Genomic DNA, 18252 nt, shown 5'->3' with positions numbered 1-18252 from the left:
AACGGATGTTGTTTGAATACCAGCAAACATACTCTGCAATGCTTTGTTCTGCAATGATTCCCGACTATGAGCTACTGGCCTGGAGTGGTAAAGTGTCCTACCATGGTGGACGGAATAAGGCTGCCCTCCCCAGAAACCTTTTGCAAAGGCTTTGGGAGTACATCCAGGAGAGCCGTGAATGCCAGGGCAAATTAATCATTAAACATGCTTGCTTTTAAACCATGTATACTATTTTAAAAGGTACACTCACCAGAGGTCCCTTCTCCACCTGGCGGGTCCGGGAGGCAGCCCTGGGTGGGTTCGGGGGGTACTGGCTCCAGGTCCAGGGTGAGAAACAGTTCCTGGCTGTTGGGAAAACTGGTTTCTCTGCTTGCTTGCTGTGAGCTATCTACAACATCATCATCATCATCTTCCTTGTCCCCAAAACCTGCTTCCATGTTGCCTCCATCTCCATTGAAGGAGTCAAACAACACGGCTGGGGTAGTGGTGGCTGAACCCCCTAAAATGACATGCAGCTCATCACAGAAGTGGCATGTTTGGGGCTCTGATGCAGAGTGGCCATTTGCGTCTCTGGTTTTCTGGTAGGCTTGCCTCAGCTCCTTAAGTTTCACGCGGCACTGCTTCGGGTCCCTGTTATGGCCTCTGTCCTTCATGCCCTGGGAGATTTTGACAAATGTTTTGGAATTTCGAAAACTGGAACGGATTCCTCTCCCCATACAATGATCAGATCCCGTACCTCCCGTTTGGTCCATGCTGGAGCTCTTTTGAGATTCTGGGACTCCATTATGGTCACCTCTGCTGATGAGCTCTGCATGGTCACCTCTGCTGATGAGCTCTGCACTCACCTGCAGCTTGTCATGCTGGCCAAACAGGAAATGAGATTCAAAAGTTCGCAGGCCTTTTCCTGTCTACCTGGCCAGTGCATCTGAGTTGAGAGTGCTGTCCAGAGCGGTCACAATGGAGCACTCTGGGATAGCTCCCGGAGGCCAATACCGTCTAATTGCATCCACAGTACCCCAAATTCGACCCAGCAAGGCTGATTTCAGCGCTAATCCCCTTGTCGGGGATGGAGTAAGGAAATCGATTTTAAGAGCCCTTTAAGTCGAAATAAAGGGCTTCATCATGTGGACAGGTGCAGGGTTAAATCGATTTAATGCTGCTAAATTCAACCTCAACTCCTAGTGTAGACCAGGGCTAAGAGTAGCAAAAATCCCCAGTAGCTGGAGATGGGATGTTAGAGGGGAAGGGTTACTACAGAGAATTCTTTCCCAGGTGGGTGGGTGGGGGGGTTTTGCCCACATACTCAGGGTTTAATTGATCGCCATATTTGGGGTTGGGAAGGAATTTTCCCCTGGATCAGAAACCCTGGGGTTTGTGTCTTCCTCTGCAGCGTGGCACATGTGTCACTTGCTGGTTCAAACAAGAGTAAATGGTGGATTCTCTGTAATTTGAAGTCTTTAAATCATGATGGGAGGACTTCATTAACTCTGCCAGAGACTAGGGGCTATTACAGGAGTGGGTGGGTGAGGTTCTGTGGCCTGTGACGTGCAGGAGGTCAGACTCGATGATCACAATGGATCCTTCTGGCCTTAAAGTCCATGAGACCCCTAGCACACTGGTTCAGGACTGAGGGAAGAGGATCCTCTGCTGAACCACTATTCCCTACAACATCTGACTTTTCCTTGAAGGTCTCCCATCCAGCTACTGCCCTCACTTGAAGCTGCATTCCTTTATAAGAAGAACACAGAATGAGTGGTAAAGGGCTGAGGATACTAACAGAGCCTGTACAATATTCAGATAATTTCCATCTTTCAAGCATCAGCATTTTGATTCTTAAAGAAACTCTTGGCATAAATGTTCCTTGCATTCAATGCTTTGGCAAAGCCCCCTAGTAAGAGGTACATAAGTAAAGAAGGGACAACTCTGTGGAGTGCTGATCATGCATGGCCCCTTTCCCAAACCTTATGCACATGAGGACTTTCCACAATAATGTGTATTAAATTAGCCATTGTCATTCCCCAGGGCCAACTATGTCATTAAGCCTCATTATTCCTGCTTTTGCCTCCCCAGCCAGTCTGAAAATGTCCAGGAAGTTTCTGAGCCAAGTTCAGCAGCTGCTAACTTTGTTCATGAGCTTTACTGCTTTGTCTCTGTGGTGTTCATCTGGGAAGTGAGCTAGAAAAAGTGCAAACAGAGCAGTAAAATGGTTTAAAAGGTTCTAATGTTCTGAGCAGTTTGGATGAATGTGAGAATATTGGACCGACTTCCAAAACAAATAGATGGGACTAATCAAGGGACCCCTTGTGGACTGGCTCCCATTAGAGCAACTTCTGTCACATGATCATCTGGAACAGATGTGAATCTATCCAGCTTTCGTTAGTAGGGTTTGGTCTAAGCCAGGGCTCAGCAACCTGCAGCACGTGTGCCAAAGGCGGTAAACGAGCTGATTTTTGGCGGCACTCTGCTGCCAGCCAGGGCCCCGGCCGCTGGCCCCGCTCAGCCCGCTGCCTGCCTGGATGATCGGAACCCCAGGCAGGCAGCGGGCTGAGCGGGGCCGGTGGCCAGGACCCCAGCTGGCAGGAGCTGGCGGACGGAACCACAGACCAGCAGCAGGCTGAGTGGGGCTGGCAGACGGGACCCCGCCAGGCCTGGGGTCCTGGCCGCCAGCTCTGCTCAGCCCGCTGCCAGTCTGGGGTTCCGTCCCCTGGCTCCTGTAAATGTAAAATGTATAATTGGCATGCCAAACCTTAAATTAATGAAGACTTGGCATGTCACTCCTCAAAGGTTGCCGACCCCTGGTCTAAGCTAGGTTCTTCCCAAAGTTTGGGGTGTTGGTTCCTGTCTTCTCTATTCTGCAGCCTTTCCTTCCTTCAAAAAGCTCTGGAAGACCCATACATTCTTTAAAGCACTCTTGTTGTCAGAGGTGCCAACTTTCAAATGTGCTGGAGGGTGCTTGACCTCCACTGTGCCCCAGGCCCTGCCCCCACACCTCCCCTTCCCTCAAAACCCCGCCCCACCTCTTCCCATGCCATTCTGCCACCTCCCCCTGAGTATGCCCTGCCCTCGCTCCTCCCTCTCTTCACCAGCGCCCCCTGCATGCCACAGAACAGCTGATCTGCTGTGGGCAGGAGATGCTGGGAGGGAGGGGGAGGAGCTGATCAGGGGGGCTGCCAGTGGGTGCTCAGCACCCACCATTTTTTCCCTGTGGGTGCTCCAGCCCCAGAGCACCCAACAGGCTGACCAGATAGCAAGTGTGAGAAATTGGGACAGTAGGTGGGGGGTAATAGGAGCCTATATAAGAAAAAGCCCCAAATATTGGGACTGTCCCTATAAAATTGGGACATCTGGTCACCCTACACCCACAGAGTCAGCGCCTATGCCTGTTGTATCTGCGGCTGGCCACCCTGTTGCTTTATCTAGCTTAGGAAAAGTGGACGAGGTTGAGTTTGAGTTTGTTAACACAGCTCTCTGACCTGACAAGCTCAATTGAAGTAAAATGTGTTAGCCTGTATCTAGCCTAAGAAAAAAGGCAGAGTTTAGGCAGGGGTACTGAAAGCCATTGAACCAAGCTGTAAACCCTGTATATAATGGAAACCACTTCAAGCCAGGGGGTGCAGCAGCACCCCCCCAGCACCCTTAGCTCCAGCACCTCTGAGTTTAGGTGAGGGTTGGCTAGCATGTGTTAGCTAATTCCAACCCAGTCTCAACCACTTTCCCTAGCGCAGTCAAACCCTGTGTTTGTCCCTTTCTGTATGGGACCTGCACATGCTCTGTAAATAATAGTAATAAACGGCAGCCAACTTAGAGCAAATAAATATTCTACCAGTGCTCAGTACCAAGCAGAGATCCTAAGATAGACACTCTTGATTAAAAGAGTTTTAGCCATTTGGTTTCATTTCAAGACTTTCTTTTCATAGTGTAACATTCTCCATTTATTGGTTCTTGGTGATTTTGATATCAAATTTGCTCAGTTTACAAATAAAAAGATGGTTTCTGTACCTGCCAGGACTACAGATTCCCCCTGGGTTCTGAGGATCAATTTGCGTTCTTTCTGGCTTGTGGATCATCACTGGAAATAATGCCTAATGCTGCCTCGGTGACACCTGTGCAAACCTCTTGTCTTTAGTGGCAACTACTCGTAACAATCTTGTCCCCAGAGAGATGGTATGTGTGTAACTGGGGGATAGAATTTGGTTAGACAGGTGACTTTGTCAATGGATTATAGGGCCCAATCCAATTGATTCCAGTGGGGTTGGATGGGCCCTGGAGTTACCAACAATAAAGATTCTGCAATCTGAACTGGGTTAGCAATTCTTTTGATAGTTTGTGAGCAAGAAAAGACTCCAGTTCCCTCTCCCAGAGTGGGGTTGGGTCTGCAGGGCTGACAGCAGTAAAAAGGAGTATAATTTGACTTGCTTTCTCTGTAGTTAGCCGCTTTAACTCTGGTACAGGCTGAGATCAGCTCTGTGTAAGCAGGGGCCATTTTTACACATACAGTATTTGGGCAGAACTGCACTGTAAGGGGCTGCAGTCCTGGTCTGAGCAGTGGTTTCCATTAGTCCATTAGTCCATTAGTCCTGGTCTGAGCTGATGGGGTGGGGTGGGGGGGCTGCTGACGTATTACAGTGGCTCTTTGGCAATATACATTGGTAACTTCTGGCTCCTTCTCAGGCTCAGGTTGGCCACCCCTGGCTTAGCTGGATATCACTGGGCTGGTTTGGCTTTTGATCCCTTTGATTTGAACTGTGGTTGTTGGGAACAAATCCATTTTTGTAATGGATTTTTGTTACATAATGTTGGTGTTTTTAGCCCTTCTAATTCTTATTGTCGCCAGATATTCAGAAGGTAACAGTAAGGAATTAATCATCCCAAATAATGAATGACTGGATAGCAACTGGATCCCATCAGAGCAGGCTGGAAAGAGAAAGAAAAGTATCAGAACACTCTCTCCTGGTCAGATTCCTTCTCCGATGTGGCACCGGAAGGCGTTGGCTTCTGATGAATGTCGTGCAGCAGAAGGAAGCAACAACAGCTCTGCCTCTGAAAATTCCCATGCGATTTTTTTCACATGGGCAATCTTGACAGAAGTACCAGCTTAACAATGTCATTTTCACATCTTGCCTTATTAGGCTAATGCTGAGAGACAGTCCATCACACCATAATCTGCAGAACATACTATCCAGGGTGAATTTATAAGGTGCTGTCTTGTTAAATCTCACAGGTGCTGCATGTCATCAGTAACAATGTAATCCTTGGAGAGCTGATGGCTTGAAAAAGATTTTGTACTGGTGCTAGGAAATGTTTGATAATTCACACTGCTATTGGCCTACAAGATGTTGGTAATGTTTTATGCACACACATGATGGGAAGCACTGTACACACACACATCCCAAAACTTGGGTTCACCTAATGAGCAAGAGGCCTATTTGTACACTCACAGAAAGAGTGCTTAGGTTGCACGGAAATCTTCAATGACATGATGTTCATGTTGACATACTGTAATAAGCAGGCCCATCAAATGGCATTGGAAGGCAACTGGATAGGATCATAACTGAATTAACTGGATAACGTGTTGTGAAAAAGGAAAGAAAAAGAAACCCTAAGCAATTAATTAACTAGCGAAGCCAAAATGGAGATAATTCTATCTCCTTTCTCTGGGCTGCAGAAGATCATGAGTTCATTTCCATAACAATGCGGTCTGCCTGTGTAAGTGCAATGTCCTAAGCACCACATTTGAAATAGAATTATCAGGGAACTAAAGCTTTCATAATTGATAATAAATGTGTTGTTAGTGCCTGACAAGCTGGCAACATATGAGTAATTATCTAATTAACCAATTAACCTCAACCTAGCAGAAGTGATGAAGGGGAATTGACACATTCCTCCTGCTTTATTAAGATTCTGTCCATTTCCCAGTGGACTTTTGCAGAACAAGATGAGGAGACGTATTCAAGCACTGTTGCCTAGTGTCAGATTTGAGTGACTGCTCAGAGACGTAGCATCAAGTCGCCTCAGGAAGATCAGACTTGATATACCCCCCGGGACCAAGGCTCTCTCGTCATAGCAATACTGAGCCTATTCACAAAGGAGGGGGACATTAGCCATGGTTTTGTGGTGTAGAAGAACACTGAGGTCCCAATCCTGTGAGGTGCTGAGCAGGGCTTGTTTTTAAAAAAACACTTTCCTATTTTTTTGCAAAAAATGTTGAAGGAAACAAACAATTTTCATTTCTGTAAAAATGTTTCATGAGGGTTTTTCAAGGAAAAAATTTGAAATGAAACAAAATGAAAAAAATTATAAAGGTTTGGGTTTTTTTTTCCCTGCAACTTTCCCTCTTTTACTTTTTTCCCCTTAGAGGGAAAAATTTCCCCTCTCTTTTCCAATGGGGGAAAAAGTAAAAAATAGAAAGCGAGGGGAAAATACTCAAGAGTCCAAACCAAACATTTTCTACTGAAAATTTTCATCAAGCAAAATTTTGACTGAAATTAATTTTTTTGTAAAAAATTTTCATTTTTTGTCAAAAGCCATTTTCCCTCACAAAATATATGCCAACAAATGTCCCTCCCCATCCGCTGCAAGATGCTCCCATTGGAGCTGAGTACACCAGGCACTGTACTGAGTCAGACTTTAAATGCATTGCACCAAATGAAGTTCTAATTTTCTTGGGTACATCTCTTACAAAGTCAATGGAGCTTACAAGCCAATGGGAGCCCGTTAGCTAAAATGGAAATAGGAACAGTGCCATGTTTACTTCACATCCCTCCTCTTAGCTCATTCCCTAAGCTTAATTTAGCCCTTGCTGTCTAGTGGCTTCAGATACCTCCACCCAATCCCAGCAGTTCTCCTTTAGCTGTAGCTTCAGGATCTCTAGAAGACCCAGCAGAGATAACACAATCATGCACAGTCTGTGGCAAGTGCTGTGCAGTGTAGCATGTACTGGAGCAGCCTGTATGCAAAGCATGCATGGTGCTGGAAGAGCTCGTAGTATGGCAGGGCTCAGCTGTTCTGAGGTATTTGGTCTAATTCTTCCTGCCTGGCACCTTGTCTCATCATTTACACTTCTTCAAAGTGGGTGTGAAAAGCTCCTACACTGAGAGGAGAATTCACACAGCCATTGTGCACAGGTGTAAATGACCACACAAGGTGCCTGTCAGAGAATCAGATGCAGGAGGACAGATTTTCAAAAGTCCTCAGGACCTCATGTGCCAAGCTCTGAAAATCTAGTCACTGTCTCAGGCCTTGTCTAAACACAAGAGTTCCTATTCTTCTACTGTACTGGTGTAGTTAAAGTGGGATAACACACCTAGTGTAGACACAGTTATACGGTATCTGTATAAAGAGGCTTTGTACCTGTACAGCCATTTCAGTAGAGAAGGGGAATAAACTATACCACTGTAAGACACCTTTATAACAGTGTATCTGCATCCACACTGGAGCTTGGACCAATATTACCCTATTGGTAAAAAAAACACACCTCTGACTGATGTAGTGATAGCTGTGCAAACTGCATGCACAGCAGATCTTGGATACCATTCTGACAGGTGCCTTATAAAGAACTAAGTGAAGAAGGCAGACAATGGTCTCACCTCTGAAGAGGTGGGAGAAGGATTAGTGAGAGCAGACTCTTCATTAGCACAGATGGTTGTGTAAGCAGGGTCTGAATGAGCTCTTCCCTAACATCTAGTGATGAGCTGGGGGAAAATAGACAATCCAGGAAGTTTTTGGAAAGCGTAGGGGACAATTTCCTGGCGCAAGTGCTCGAGGAGCCAACTAGGGGGGGCGCTTTTCTTGACCTGCTGCTCACAAACCGGGTAGAATTAGTGGGGGAAGCAAAAGTGGATGGGAATCTGGGAGGCAGTGACCATGAGTTGGTTGAGTTCAGGATCCTGACACAGGGAAGAAAGGTAAGCAGCACGATACGGACCCTGGACTTCAGGAAAGCAGACTTCGACTCCCTCAGGGAACGGATGGCCAGGATCCCCTGGGGGACTAACTTGAAGGGGAAAGGAGTCCAGGAGAGCTGGCTGTATTTCAAGGAATCCCTGTTGAGGTTACAGGGACAAACCATCCCGATGAGTCGAAAGAATAGTAAATATGGCAGGCGACCAGCTTGGCTTAATGGTGAAATCTTAGCGGATCTTAAACATAAAAAAGAAGCTTACAAGAAGTGGAAGGTTGGACATATGACCAGGGAAGAGTATAAAAATATTGCTAGGGCATGTAGGAATGTTATCAGGAGGGCCAAATCGCACCTGGAGCTGCAGCTAGCCAGAGATGTCAAGAGTAACAAGAAGGGTTTCTTCAGGTATGTTGGCAACAAGAAGAAAGCCAAGGAATGTGTGGGCCCCTTACTGAATGAGGGAGGCAAACTAGTGACAGAGGATGTGGAAAAAGCTAATGTACTCAATGCTTTTTTTGCCTCTGTCTTCACTAATAAGGTCAGCTCCCAGACTGCTACGCTGGGCATCACAAAATGGGGAAGAGATGGCCAGCCCTCTGTGGAGATAGAGGTGGTTAGGGACTTTTTAGAAAAGCTGGACGTGCACAAGTCCATGGGGCCGGACGAGTTGCATCCGAGAGTGCTGAAGGAACTGGCGGCTGTGATTGCAGAGCCATTGGCCATTATCTTTGAAAACTCGTGGCGAACCGGGGAAGTCCCGGATGACTGGAAAAAGGCTAATGTAGTGCCAATCTTTAAAAAAGGGAAGAAGGAGGATCCTGGGAACTACAGGCCAGTCAGCCTCACTTCAGTCCCTGGAAAAATCATGGAGCAGGTCCTCAAAGAATCAATCCTGAAGCACTTGCATGAGAGGAAAGTGATCAGGAACAGCCAGCATGGATTCACCAAGGGAAGGTCATGCCTGACTAATCTAATCGCCTTCTATGATGAGATTACTGGTTCTGTGGATGAAGGGAAAGCAGTGGATGTATTGTTTCTTGACTTTAGCAAAGCTTTTGACACGGTCTCCCACAGTATTCTTGTCAGCAAGTTAAGGAAGTATGGGCTGGATGAATGCACTACAAGGTGGGTAGAAAGCTGGCTAGATTGTCGGGCTCAACGGGTAGTGATCAATGGCTCCATGTCTAGTTGGCAGCCGGTATCAAGTGGAGTGCCCCAAGGGTCGGTCCTGGGGCCGGTTTTGTTCAATATCTTCATAAATGATCTGGAGGATGGTGTGGATTGCACTCTCAGCAAATTTGCGGATGATACTAAACTGGGAGGAGTGGTAGATACGCTGGAGGGGAGGGATAGGATACAGAAGGACCTAGACAAATTGGAGGATTGGGCCAAAAGAAATCTGATGAGGTTCAATAAGGATAAGTGCAGGGTCCTGCACTTAGGACGGAAGAACCCAATGCACAGCTACAGACTAGGGACCGAATGGCTAGGCAGCAGTTCTGCGGAAAAGGACCTAGGGGTGACAGTGGACGAGAAGCTGGATATGAGTCAGCAGTGTGCCCTTGTTGCCAAGAAGGCCAATGGCATTTTGGGATGTATAAGTAGGGGCATAGCGAGCAGATCGAGGGACGTGATCGTTCCCCTCTATTCGACATTGGTGAGGCCTCATCTGGAGTACTGTGTCCAGTTTTGGGCCCCACACTTCAAGAAGGATGTGGATAAATTGGAGAGAGTCCAGCGAAGGGCAACAAAAATGATTAGGGGTCTGGAACACATGAGTTATGAGGAGAGGCTGAGGGAGCTGGGATTGTTTAGCCTGCAGAAGAGAAGAATGAGGGGGGATTTGATAGCTGTTTTCAACTACCTGAAAGGGGGTTCCAAAGAGGATGGCTCTAGACTGTTCTCAATGGTATCAGATGACAGAACGAGGAGTAATGGTCTCAAGCTGCAGTGGGGGAGGTTTAGATTGGATATTAGGAAAAACTTTTTCACTATGAGGGTGGTGAAACACTGGAATGCATTACCTAGGGAGGTGGTAGAATCTCCTTCCTTAGAGGTTTTTAAGGTCAGGCTTGACAAAGCCCTGGCTGGGATGATTTAACTGGGAATTGGTCCTGCTTTGAGCAGGGGGTTGGACTAGATGACCTTCTGGGGTCCCTTCCAACCCTTATATTCTATGATTCTATGATTCTATGAAAAGACTTCAGGAACCAGCTTTGTTTGCATAGATATGTGTACTCTGCCTCGATGTGCAGCATGATAGAGCTGCTTTGCGCAAGTGTCAGAGTAACAGCCGTGTTAGTCTGTATTCGCAAAAAGAAAAGGAGTACTTGTGGCACCTTAGAGACTAACCAATTTATTTGAGCATGAGCTTTCGTGAGCTACAGCTCATTTCATGATGAACATGAAGATGAAGTGAGCTGTAGCTCACGAAAGCTCATGCTCAAATAAATTGGTTAGTCTCTAAGGTGCCACAAGTCCTCCTTTTCTTTTTGCGCAAGTGATAATTTTTGGCTGTTTGCAAGTTTTGTTGGTTTGCAAGTCACTTTGGTGTTGAGTGTAGGGGTGATGAAAGGTTGTTGCCCTTGTTGTGTGAGTGGGGGCTTGACCTGCCCTGGTTGAGGGGGGTCATCCTCAACTGAACTTCAGTCGCTAAGCGGAGGGTAGGGATGCCAAATCCCAATGAAGGAGAGAGAGGGTGGGGACAGGTGTTTCAACTGGGTGGTGTGGGCTCTGCCTAAGAGTTCTAGACACCATTTGACACTCCTCCTCTCCAGTGTTTAATGACAGAGCTGGTTAGACTCAATTGAGAGTCTTTTCTTTTGTTACAGTTCCCTAGAGCTGAAATCACTGATAACCAGGTCTAGGTGATACTCCTTAGACCTGCGGTGGGGTAGTGTCTTCAGTGAAAGAGACGGACCAGTTTGTACTAGCAGTGAGACTCCCTCCCTAAGTGCTGAAATCGCTGAGAACTGCCTGTGTGAAGTTGCTGGGACCTCAAGGCATCGCAGAAGTTGCAGTAGAGAGGCCAGTGGTGGAGTGAACAATGACAAGGCAGCAGCAGAGTAGACAACGATGCAGCGCACAGCAGTGGCAGGCAGCGATGCAGAGTGAACGGTGCGGCATCAGGAGCTGAGGTATTGGTCGATGCCTCCCCTCACTGGGGGTGGGGGTGGGGGGTGGGAGGTGAACTCTGAACTCTGGATCTTCACTGATCAAGGACAACTATGAGTGGGGTGCGCTGGAGGGAGAGGGGAGTGGCGTGTTAAAGGAACGTTTGTTTGGACTTTCACAGCACAAGTGAGAAATAGGCAAAGGACACTGCCTAATGTATTCTGGAGTGGGTGTTTTGCTCATCATCATATGTTTTTGAATCATGCTTGGTCTTTTATCAAATTAGTGCCGGGTTCCTTTCCCCTTTTTTTATTAAAAGTTTTCTTTTCTATACAGACTTTGTGCTTGCGGGAGGGAAAGTATTGCCTCTTAGGAGTGCCCAAGGGTGGTGTGTAATTTTCCCAGATTACTGGGTGGGGGGCTGAGCTGTTTCTGTGTTGTATTGACAAAAGGAACCCCTAGATATTGAACCTGGCCCTTGTCGCTGCCAACTCCACAGGCAGAAGAGTTACAGTAGCATCCCTGCTTCTAGATCAGAGAGTGTTCCCATACCAAATCTGTGGAATCACTCACAAAGTAAAGCACAGTTTATCAGGAGTGATGGGGCTCTGATTTTTTATCAGCCAACAAAATCCACATAAAGAGGCAACCATTTTAAGCAGACATAGCAGTGTGTCGAGTCAATATGGATGCATTAATCAAAATGAAGCAAGAGAACTTGTTTGTAATGAGAGTGCAAACACAGCCATCACTTACCAGCACTGGTACACACATAATTACTGCATGGTGCAATGTTTTGTGATAATTAAATGTGTTTCTTCCATGAGATGATTAATTTATTTTCTAATTAACTGTGTTATGTGTTTGCAGTTTGTTATTCATGGACAATTAGCAACTTTCCCTGACTTTGTTTAATTAATCTTGTTTGCATCTGTGTTATACCCTTGTTTCAGTGGAGACGAAACATGATACATAGTGTTCCTACTCTCACATGAACTAGATGTAACTTCCTCAAGGGGTCCTGGCAGGTTCAGTGGCTTCTGGAAAAGCCAGTTCTGTGCACAAAAATGCACTGCAGCTGATTTCCTTCATCCCTCATCAGCTGAATGGTCTGTTGCTGGAGTTTAGTAATGGGCAAACTGGTATGGACAAAATAAGAGCCATCCTGAACCTTCCGGCCCAGGACTAGTTCAAGTAAATCTGGAGCTTGCTGTGAGTTCATTTAATTACCAGTCCTGCCCCCACACACCCAGCGTTTCCTTCTCAAGTCCCCAGACAACCAACATGAGCATTTAATTCGCTCTTCTTCCCTCATCCCTCAGTCTTTCATTTCCTGCCTCCTCTCCTTTAGAAACCTTCCCCTCCCTCTCTGTCCTGCAGGGCTTCCTGTGCACCAGCTGGGACAGGACAGAGAATCTGCCCCTAAATATTGTTTGTGTCCCCATGCTCTTTCTGGAATAACATGCTTGGCCTTCGGGCTGGACAGGTTGGAAATGGCTGTCTTAGAGCTTCACACTGGGGTCCCAGCACAGGGGTGCTCCAAAGTGGGTGGGCACTTTTAAAAAATCCAGAGTTCAGTATCTGTTCCCTCTTTGCTGAAGGGTCTCTTTGGTTTCCCCAAACTTGCCTGAATTGCTCAAACAGCTGAAGGGAAAAGTGACATTGGCATTTGTCTGGAAGAAAGGCCCATTTCCTGTCAATCACAGCTGAACATTTAGTTCCTTTCCCATTAACTAATCATCTGTGGGTTAGCCACACATGCAGAACTTCTAAATGGCATCAGAACACTTTCCCAGTCACAATTACAAAATTGGACTCTGTGATTCATTCTGCTCCTCGACAGACTTCTTGCTGTGTGTGGAATAAAACAAACCAGTCCTGGGCTTATGCTTAGTCATGGCTAAGCTCAATCATAGCTGTCTCCTGTTCCAGGCTTCCTGCTGGGTCTCCAGATTCCTTGGACGCGGTGTGAGCAGCGGGTAGGATGGGTTACCAGCAGCTCTACTGGAGCCACCCTAGGAAGTTCGGAAAGGGCTCCCGCTCGTGCCACGTGTGCTCAAACCGCCACGGCCCGATCCGCAAGTATGGGCTGAACACGTGCCGGCAGTGCTTCCGCCAGTACGCCAAGGACATCAGCTTCGTCAAGTTGGACTAAACACTTCTCAAGAAGATGAGATGTCACAAGGAGACTACTGGACATAATTCTCTGCCTAATTTGGATAACTGGGCATGCTAAATTTACCAAGTCTTTGCCATGCTATTTTGTGTATAAAATAAAATAACCGAACAGTTCAAAAAAATAAATAAATAAAAAAGCTTCCAGCTGCTGTTCTTATCCTTGGAAAATCCTCCTTGGAATACACTTGACTCACACAAGTGGCCTCAGGTGTCAGGGAATTCCCTGTCTGTGTGCTTTCCACAGAACGAATGGTCAGAACAATAGTCAGTAATTGTCCCCAAAACCTAAAGCCGGTGCTGCCCAAACCCACACAGCTGAAAACAAGTAACCATTCCTCCTTCTTTATTATGTATTATGCACCATATCCAATGTTGCACTAGCACCCTTAGCCCTGTGTCAGCAAGGAAACTGGGGAAGGAGACCTTTGTTCAATTCCCTGCTTCACCACAGGGCAAGTCACTTAGGCTCCTAACTCCCATTAAAATGGATTTCAATGGGAGTTAGGAATCATAGACTCATAGAATCATAGAATATCAGGGCTGGAAGGGACCCCAGAAGGTCATCTAGTCCAACCCCCTGCTCGAAGCAGGACCAATTCCCAGTTAAATCATCCCAGCCAGGGCTTTGTCAAGCCTGACCTTAAAAACCTCTAAGGAAGGAGATTCTACCTCCCTAGGTAACGCATTCCAATGTTTCACCACCCTCCTAGTGAAAAAGTTTTTCCTAATATCCAATCTAAACCTCCCCCACTGCAACTTGAGACCATTACTCCTCGTTCTGTCATCTGCTACCATTGAGAACAGTCTAGAGCCATCCTCTTTGGAACCCCCTTTCAGGTAGTTGAAAGCAGCTATCAAATCCCCCCTCATTCTTCTCTTCTGCAGGCTAAACAATCCCAGCTCCCTCAGCCTCTCCTCATAAGTCATGTGTTCTAGACCCCTAATCATTTTTGTTGCCCTTCGCTGGACTCTCTCCAATTTATCCACATCCTTCTTGTAGTGTGGGGCCCAAAACTGGACACAGTACTCCAGATGAGGCCTCACCAATGTCGAATAGAATCTCAGTCCCTTTGAAGGTGTGGGCCTTAATTTTTCTGTGCTTTTCTGTACAATGGGGATAATAGCACTGCATTGACACACACACATCAGTGATGGGAGGATGAATCCATTAGAGACTGTGAGGTGTTCAGTAGCCTGTGATAGGATGTTCACTCCACACAGGAGTGGAAGGGGTTAATGGAGGCCTTGTAGGCCTATCACAATCCACCCTGGAAAGAGCAGTGGAGGTGAGTCCTCCTAGCAGCCTAGGGAGGCTTCATAGGAAGTAGCCAGTTGGGGAGAGGCTGTATGGAGCAGCCAGTCAGGGCCCAGTGGGCTAGTACAGCAGGAGCTACAGGGCAGAGCAGGGGCAGTTCCTGTGCGGAGCCCAAGGAGTGAGGACTGTTCTTAGCAGGCTGCAGTAAGGGTAGCATCTTGGACAGAGCAGTTGCTGGCTGGGACCAGAAGAGCAAGAGGGAGCTCCTGGCTAGTTGCTGGGACTTGCTGGCTGAAAGCCCTGAGATAATGACGAAGAAGGTGCTGGGGCCATGAGGAAATGGCCCTGGGAAGTGAAGCAGCATTAAAGGAAGTTAAGGAGACCCAGCAGGAGGCTGTTATCTATAGGTTCCCTGAGTTGGGACTGTGACGGGTTTGGTCACAGAGACACCCTTGGGACCATCCCCTGATGTGCTGAGATTACCTCTAAACCCATTTTCCCTGCCAGCTTGGGACTCCAGAACCCTGCTTTGTTGAGCCAGACATCCTTGTCTGCTACAACACAGACCCAGGTCTGGTCCACACCCCCAAAGCTGCAGACTCTAACAAAAAACTGCTCAGCAGGTTTCCTATCTGCAGAACCCAGACACCCAATGGGATCCAAACCCCAAATAAATCCATTTTACTCTGTATAAAGCTTATACAGGTAAACTCATAAAACATTAACATTAATCTATTAACATCACAAAGACACACTCTGAGAGAGTTCATGTTATTAGCTGCGTTTCAGAGATGAAATGACCTGCATAAGGCCAGACTTCAAGCTGGGGCAGAACGGGGAAACAGAAATCAGGTTACCTAGTTCCCAGTTCTGTCCTTTAACCATAAGCCCATTTTTCTGCTTCTCTACTGTCCTGGAAGGCAGCTGCAGTGTACAGACTCTAGCCTTTTATTTAGTGAGCTGGTTCCCAGTCACTATCTCCCACCTGCCTAGTGGTGGATGAATGCATGTGTGTTTTTAAAACTAGGAAAATAAAGTGTGATTTTATACACAGGTAGTGACTCCATGGATGCTCCAGGGCTGGAGCACCCACGGGGAAAAATTAGTGGGTGCTCTGCACCCACCGGCAGCCAAGCTCCCCCCTCCTCACCTCCTTCTTTCCCCCCCAGCACGCTGCATCCCCACTCCTCCCCCTACCTCCCAGCGTTTCCCACCTGCCGCCTAACAGCTGTTTGGCAGGGCTTAGGATTTTCTGTGAGGGAGGAGCGGGGACGTGCCGTGCTCAGGGGAGGAGGTGGAGAAGAAGCTGGGTGGGGACTTGTGGGAAGGGGGCAGGAAGGGGTAGGGGCTGGGGTGAGGAAAGGCAGGGTGGGGAGGGAACTTTGGGGAAGGAGTGGAATGGGGGTGGGGTGAGGGCGGTGCAGGGGCTGGGCCAGGGGACCGGTCGAGCACCCACCGGGCAGAGGGGAAGTCGTCGGCGCCTATGATATTATATGATATATTTGAGAGGAACTAAACAACACAGACTGTTGTAAATGCAGGCCATCAGAGAACTTGAACATTTCCTGACAGCGTGTTAAAATCTTCATTAACTTACATGATATGGTAGTAACCGGCTAGGGCATGATCCAAAGCCCATTGATGTCAATGGCAGTTTTCCCCTTGACTTTAATGGACTTTGAACTAGGCCCTGAATAAAGGGGTTTCTGAACCTATGGACGAGGCCAAGTTAGCTTTCTATTTGACCTGACCACTTAAACGCTGTTTTCAGAGGTATCGCATCTTTGGCCAATTTTTTACCCAGTTCAACCCAGTTGCTCGGCTTTGCTCTGGTGTGGGCAGTTCCAGTTTTGGCAAGTGTGTACAGGCTATTACGTGCCAGCGATGAGCCACAATCAGACAAATTGGCCCAGGCTGGCTGATTTCTTCCTTGTATGACGGCTTTTGTTCCTGGAATGCTCTGGATCAGATGTACGAGCTGGGTCTGTTCATTCATGAATATTTAATGTTCTCACTTTCCAGCCTGCCCCTCTGTCCACACGGTGTGGGGGAGGCAGGGAGAGCATAATGCTGCTCAGTGATGAGGTTCTGAGATGGAGCCACCAGCTCTCAATGGTGATAAAATGGATGAATGTGTTTTTATTCACCCACGACTTCGACAGATGGGAACTTGATCCCTTTAATACAATAAATAATAAATAACAGTAAGGCATAAGAAAAATCTATACTGAATTATCCCAGGTCATGAACACATTGGAGATTTAAAGCCCCTGCTGTCATGATGAGGCTGTCTATAGTGACTGACCCTTCTATACCATAAGAAGTCCCTTAGGGTGCTAACACTAATGTGTGTAATGTGTAATGTGTAACACTAATGTGTGTAATGACTGGCTCCAAACTGTGAGGCCAGGAGTAGAGACAAATGCATTTCAGTCAAACAGCAAGTGTAATTGCTACCCTTTACATAACATGCTCTTTGCTGCAGCAGTGGTTCAATTCTGAAGGAACAACAGCCATTGATACTCGGTTGGTGCTTGTGGCGGGAGATTTCATTAATTACACAGAGCGCAATTTGGCTGAGTGGCTATCTGGGAAAAGAGGCATTCTTTCCAATCCTTGTCAACTGATTTTTCCACTGATCACAATTCCCATCTCGTAGGCTCCTAATTACGTTAATTACAAGTTGGCATTGAACAAAAGAAATAAAAACTTAATAGAACCAAATGTGATTCATATAACATGGGGAGCCAAGTGCACACTGTACTTGTTTCATTAAGGAGTAATATTGCTGCACTGCTATTTAAAAAAAAATGCATTTAAGAAATACAATTGAGGGTGAATAAATAGTACAGAGAAGTGATATATTGCAAGATGCATGTCAGTGCAGAGAGTTACTGGGTATGAATTCATTTCCCACATCATCATGGACAGTGGGTGAAGCTTCCCATAGGGAAGGATAGTCCTGTTCTCCCTGCGACCCCGCCCCAGGACCTGCCCCTGCTCTGCCCACTCACCCCCCCTCCTGCCACTGCTTGCTGCATTCCTTCTCTCCTCTTTCCCTGCCTCATAATACAAGAGCAAAGGGGAGGAGAGTGGAAGAGAGGAGGGACACAGGGAGCAGCGGGGACCCCCAGAGAAGGGGGGGTGGAGTGGAGGAGAGGAGGGACTCACCATGCAGAGGCAGGCAGTGGGGACCTTGCGGGGGGGGAGGTGGAGCGCTGGCAGGGCCACCATGGCCCAGGCGTCCGGCGGCAGGTGGCTGCACCGGCAGAGGCTTAGCTTCCCCTGGCCTATTACACCTACCACCTATGTATATCAGATGGGTAGGCAGTCTGCTGGCTCTAGCACCTATTGCCTTAGACAGGGTACATTCTCAAAGCTATTAATGCAACCAGTGGAAGAGGTGAGAAGATTATGTCGGGGAGGGAGGGATACAGATTGAAGGGTCTGGAGAGAATCTTTACTGCTAATCAGAATTTGGGGTACGGAGCGGCTTCCATATGAGGAGAGATTAATAAGACAGGGACGTTTCAGCTTGGAAAAGAGATGACTGAGGGGGGATATGATAGAGGTCTATAAAATCATGACTGGTGTGGAGAAAAAAGACAAGGAAGACTTGTGGCACCTTAGAGACTAACCAATTTATTTGAGCATAAGCTTGTGGAAAAAGTAAATAAGGAAATGTTATTTACTCCTCATAACACAAGAACTAGGGATCACCAAATTAAATTAATAGGAAGCAGATTTAAAACAAACAAAAGGAAGTATTTTTTCACAAAAAGCACAGTCAGTCTGTGGAACTTCT

The 18252-nt window shown here is 47.0% G+C and overlaps 1 protein-coding gene across 4 annotated transcripts in view; it reads left to right on the top strand.

The window, feature by feature from the left end:
- The window catches only part of LOC125643047 (small ribosomal subunit protein uS14-like), a 39575-nt gene extending 26239 nt beyond the window's left edge, over positions 1-13336 (top strand). For 2 of the 4 annotated variants that reach the window (XM_048865110.2, XM_048865112.2), the window contains exons 2-3: positions 10732-11037; positions 12947-13336. In XM_048865110.2, coding sequence (XP_048721067.1) covers positions 12999-13169 — 171 coding nt within the window. In that variant the 5' untranslated portion in view covers positions 10732-11037; positions 12947-12998 and the 3' untranslated portion in view covers positions 13170-13336. The remainder of the gene's footprint in view (positions 1-10731; positions 11038-12946) is intronic. The other 2 variants (XM_048865111.1, XM_048865113.2) reach the window with 1 other exon arrangement.
- Positions 13337-18252: the final 4916 nt, after the last annotated feature.

Source organism: Caretta caretta, chromosome 9, assembly GCF_965140235.1.
Source record: "Caretta caretta isolate rCarCar2 chromosome 9, rCarCar1.hap1, whole genome shotgun sequence".
Classification (NCBI taxonomy): domain Eukaryota; kingdom Metazoa; phylum Chordata; order Testudines; family Cheloniidae; genus Caretta; species Caretta caretta.
This window is presented reverse-complemented; position numbering and strand designations above follow the sequence as displayed.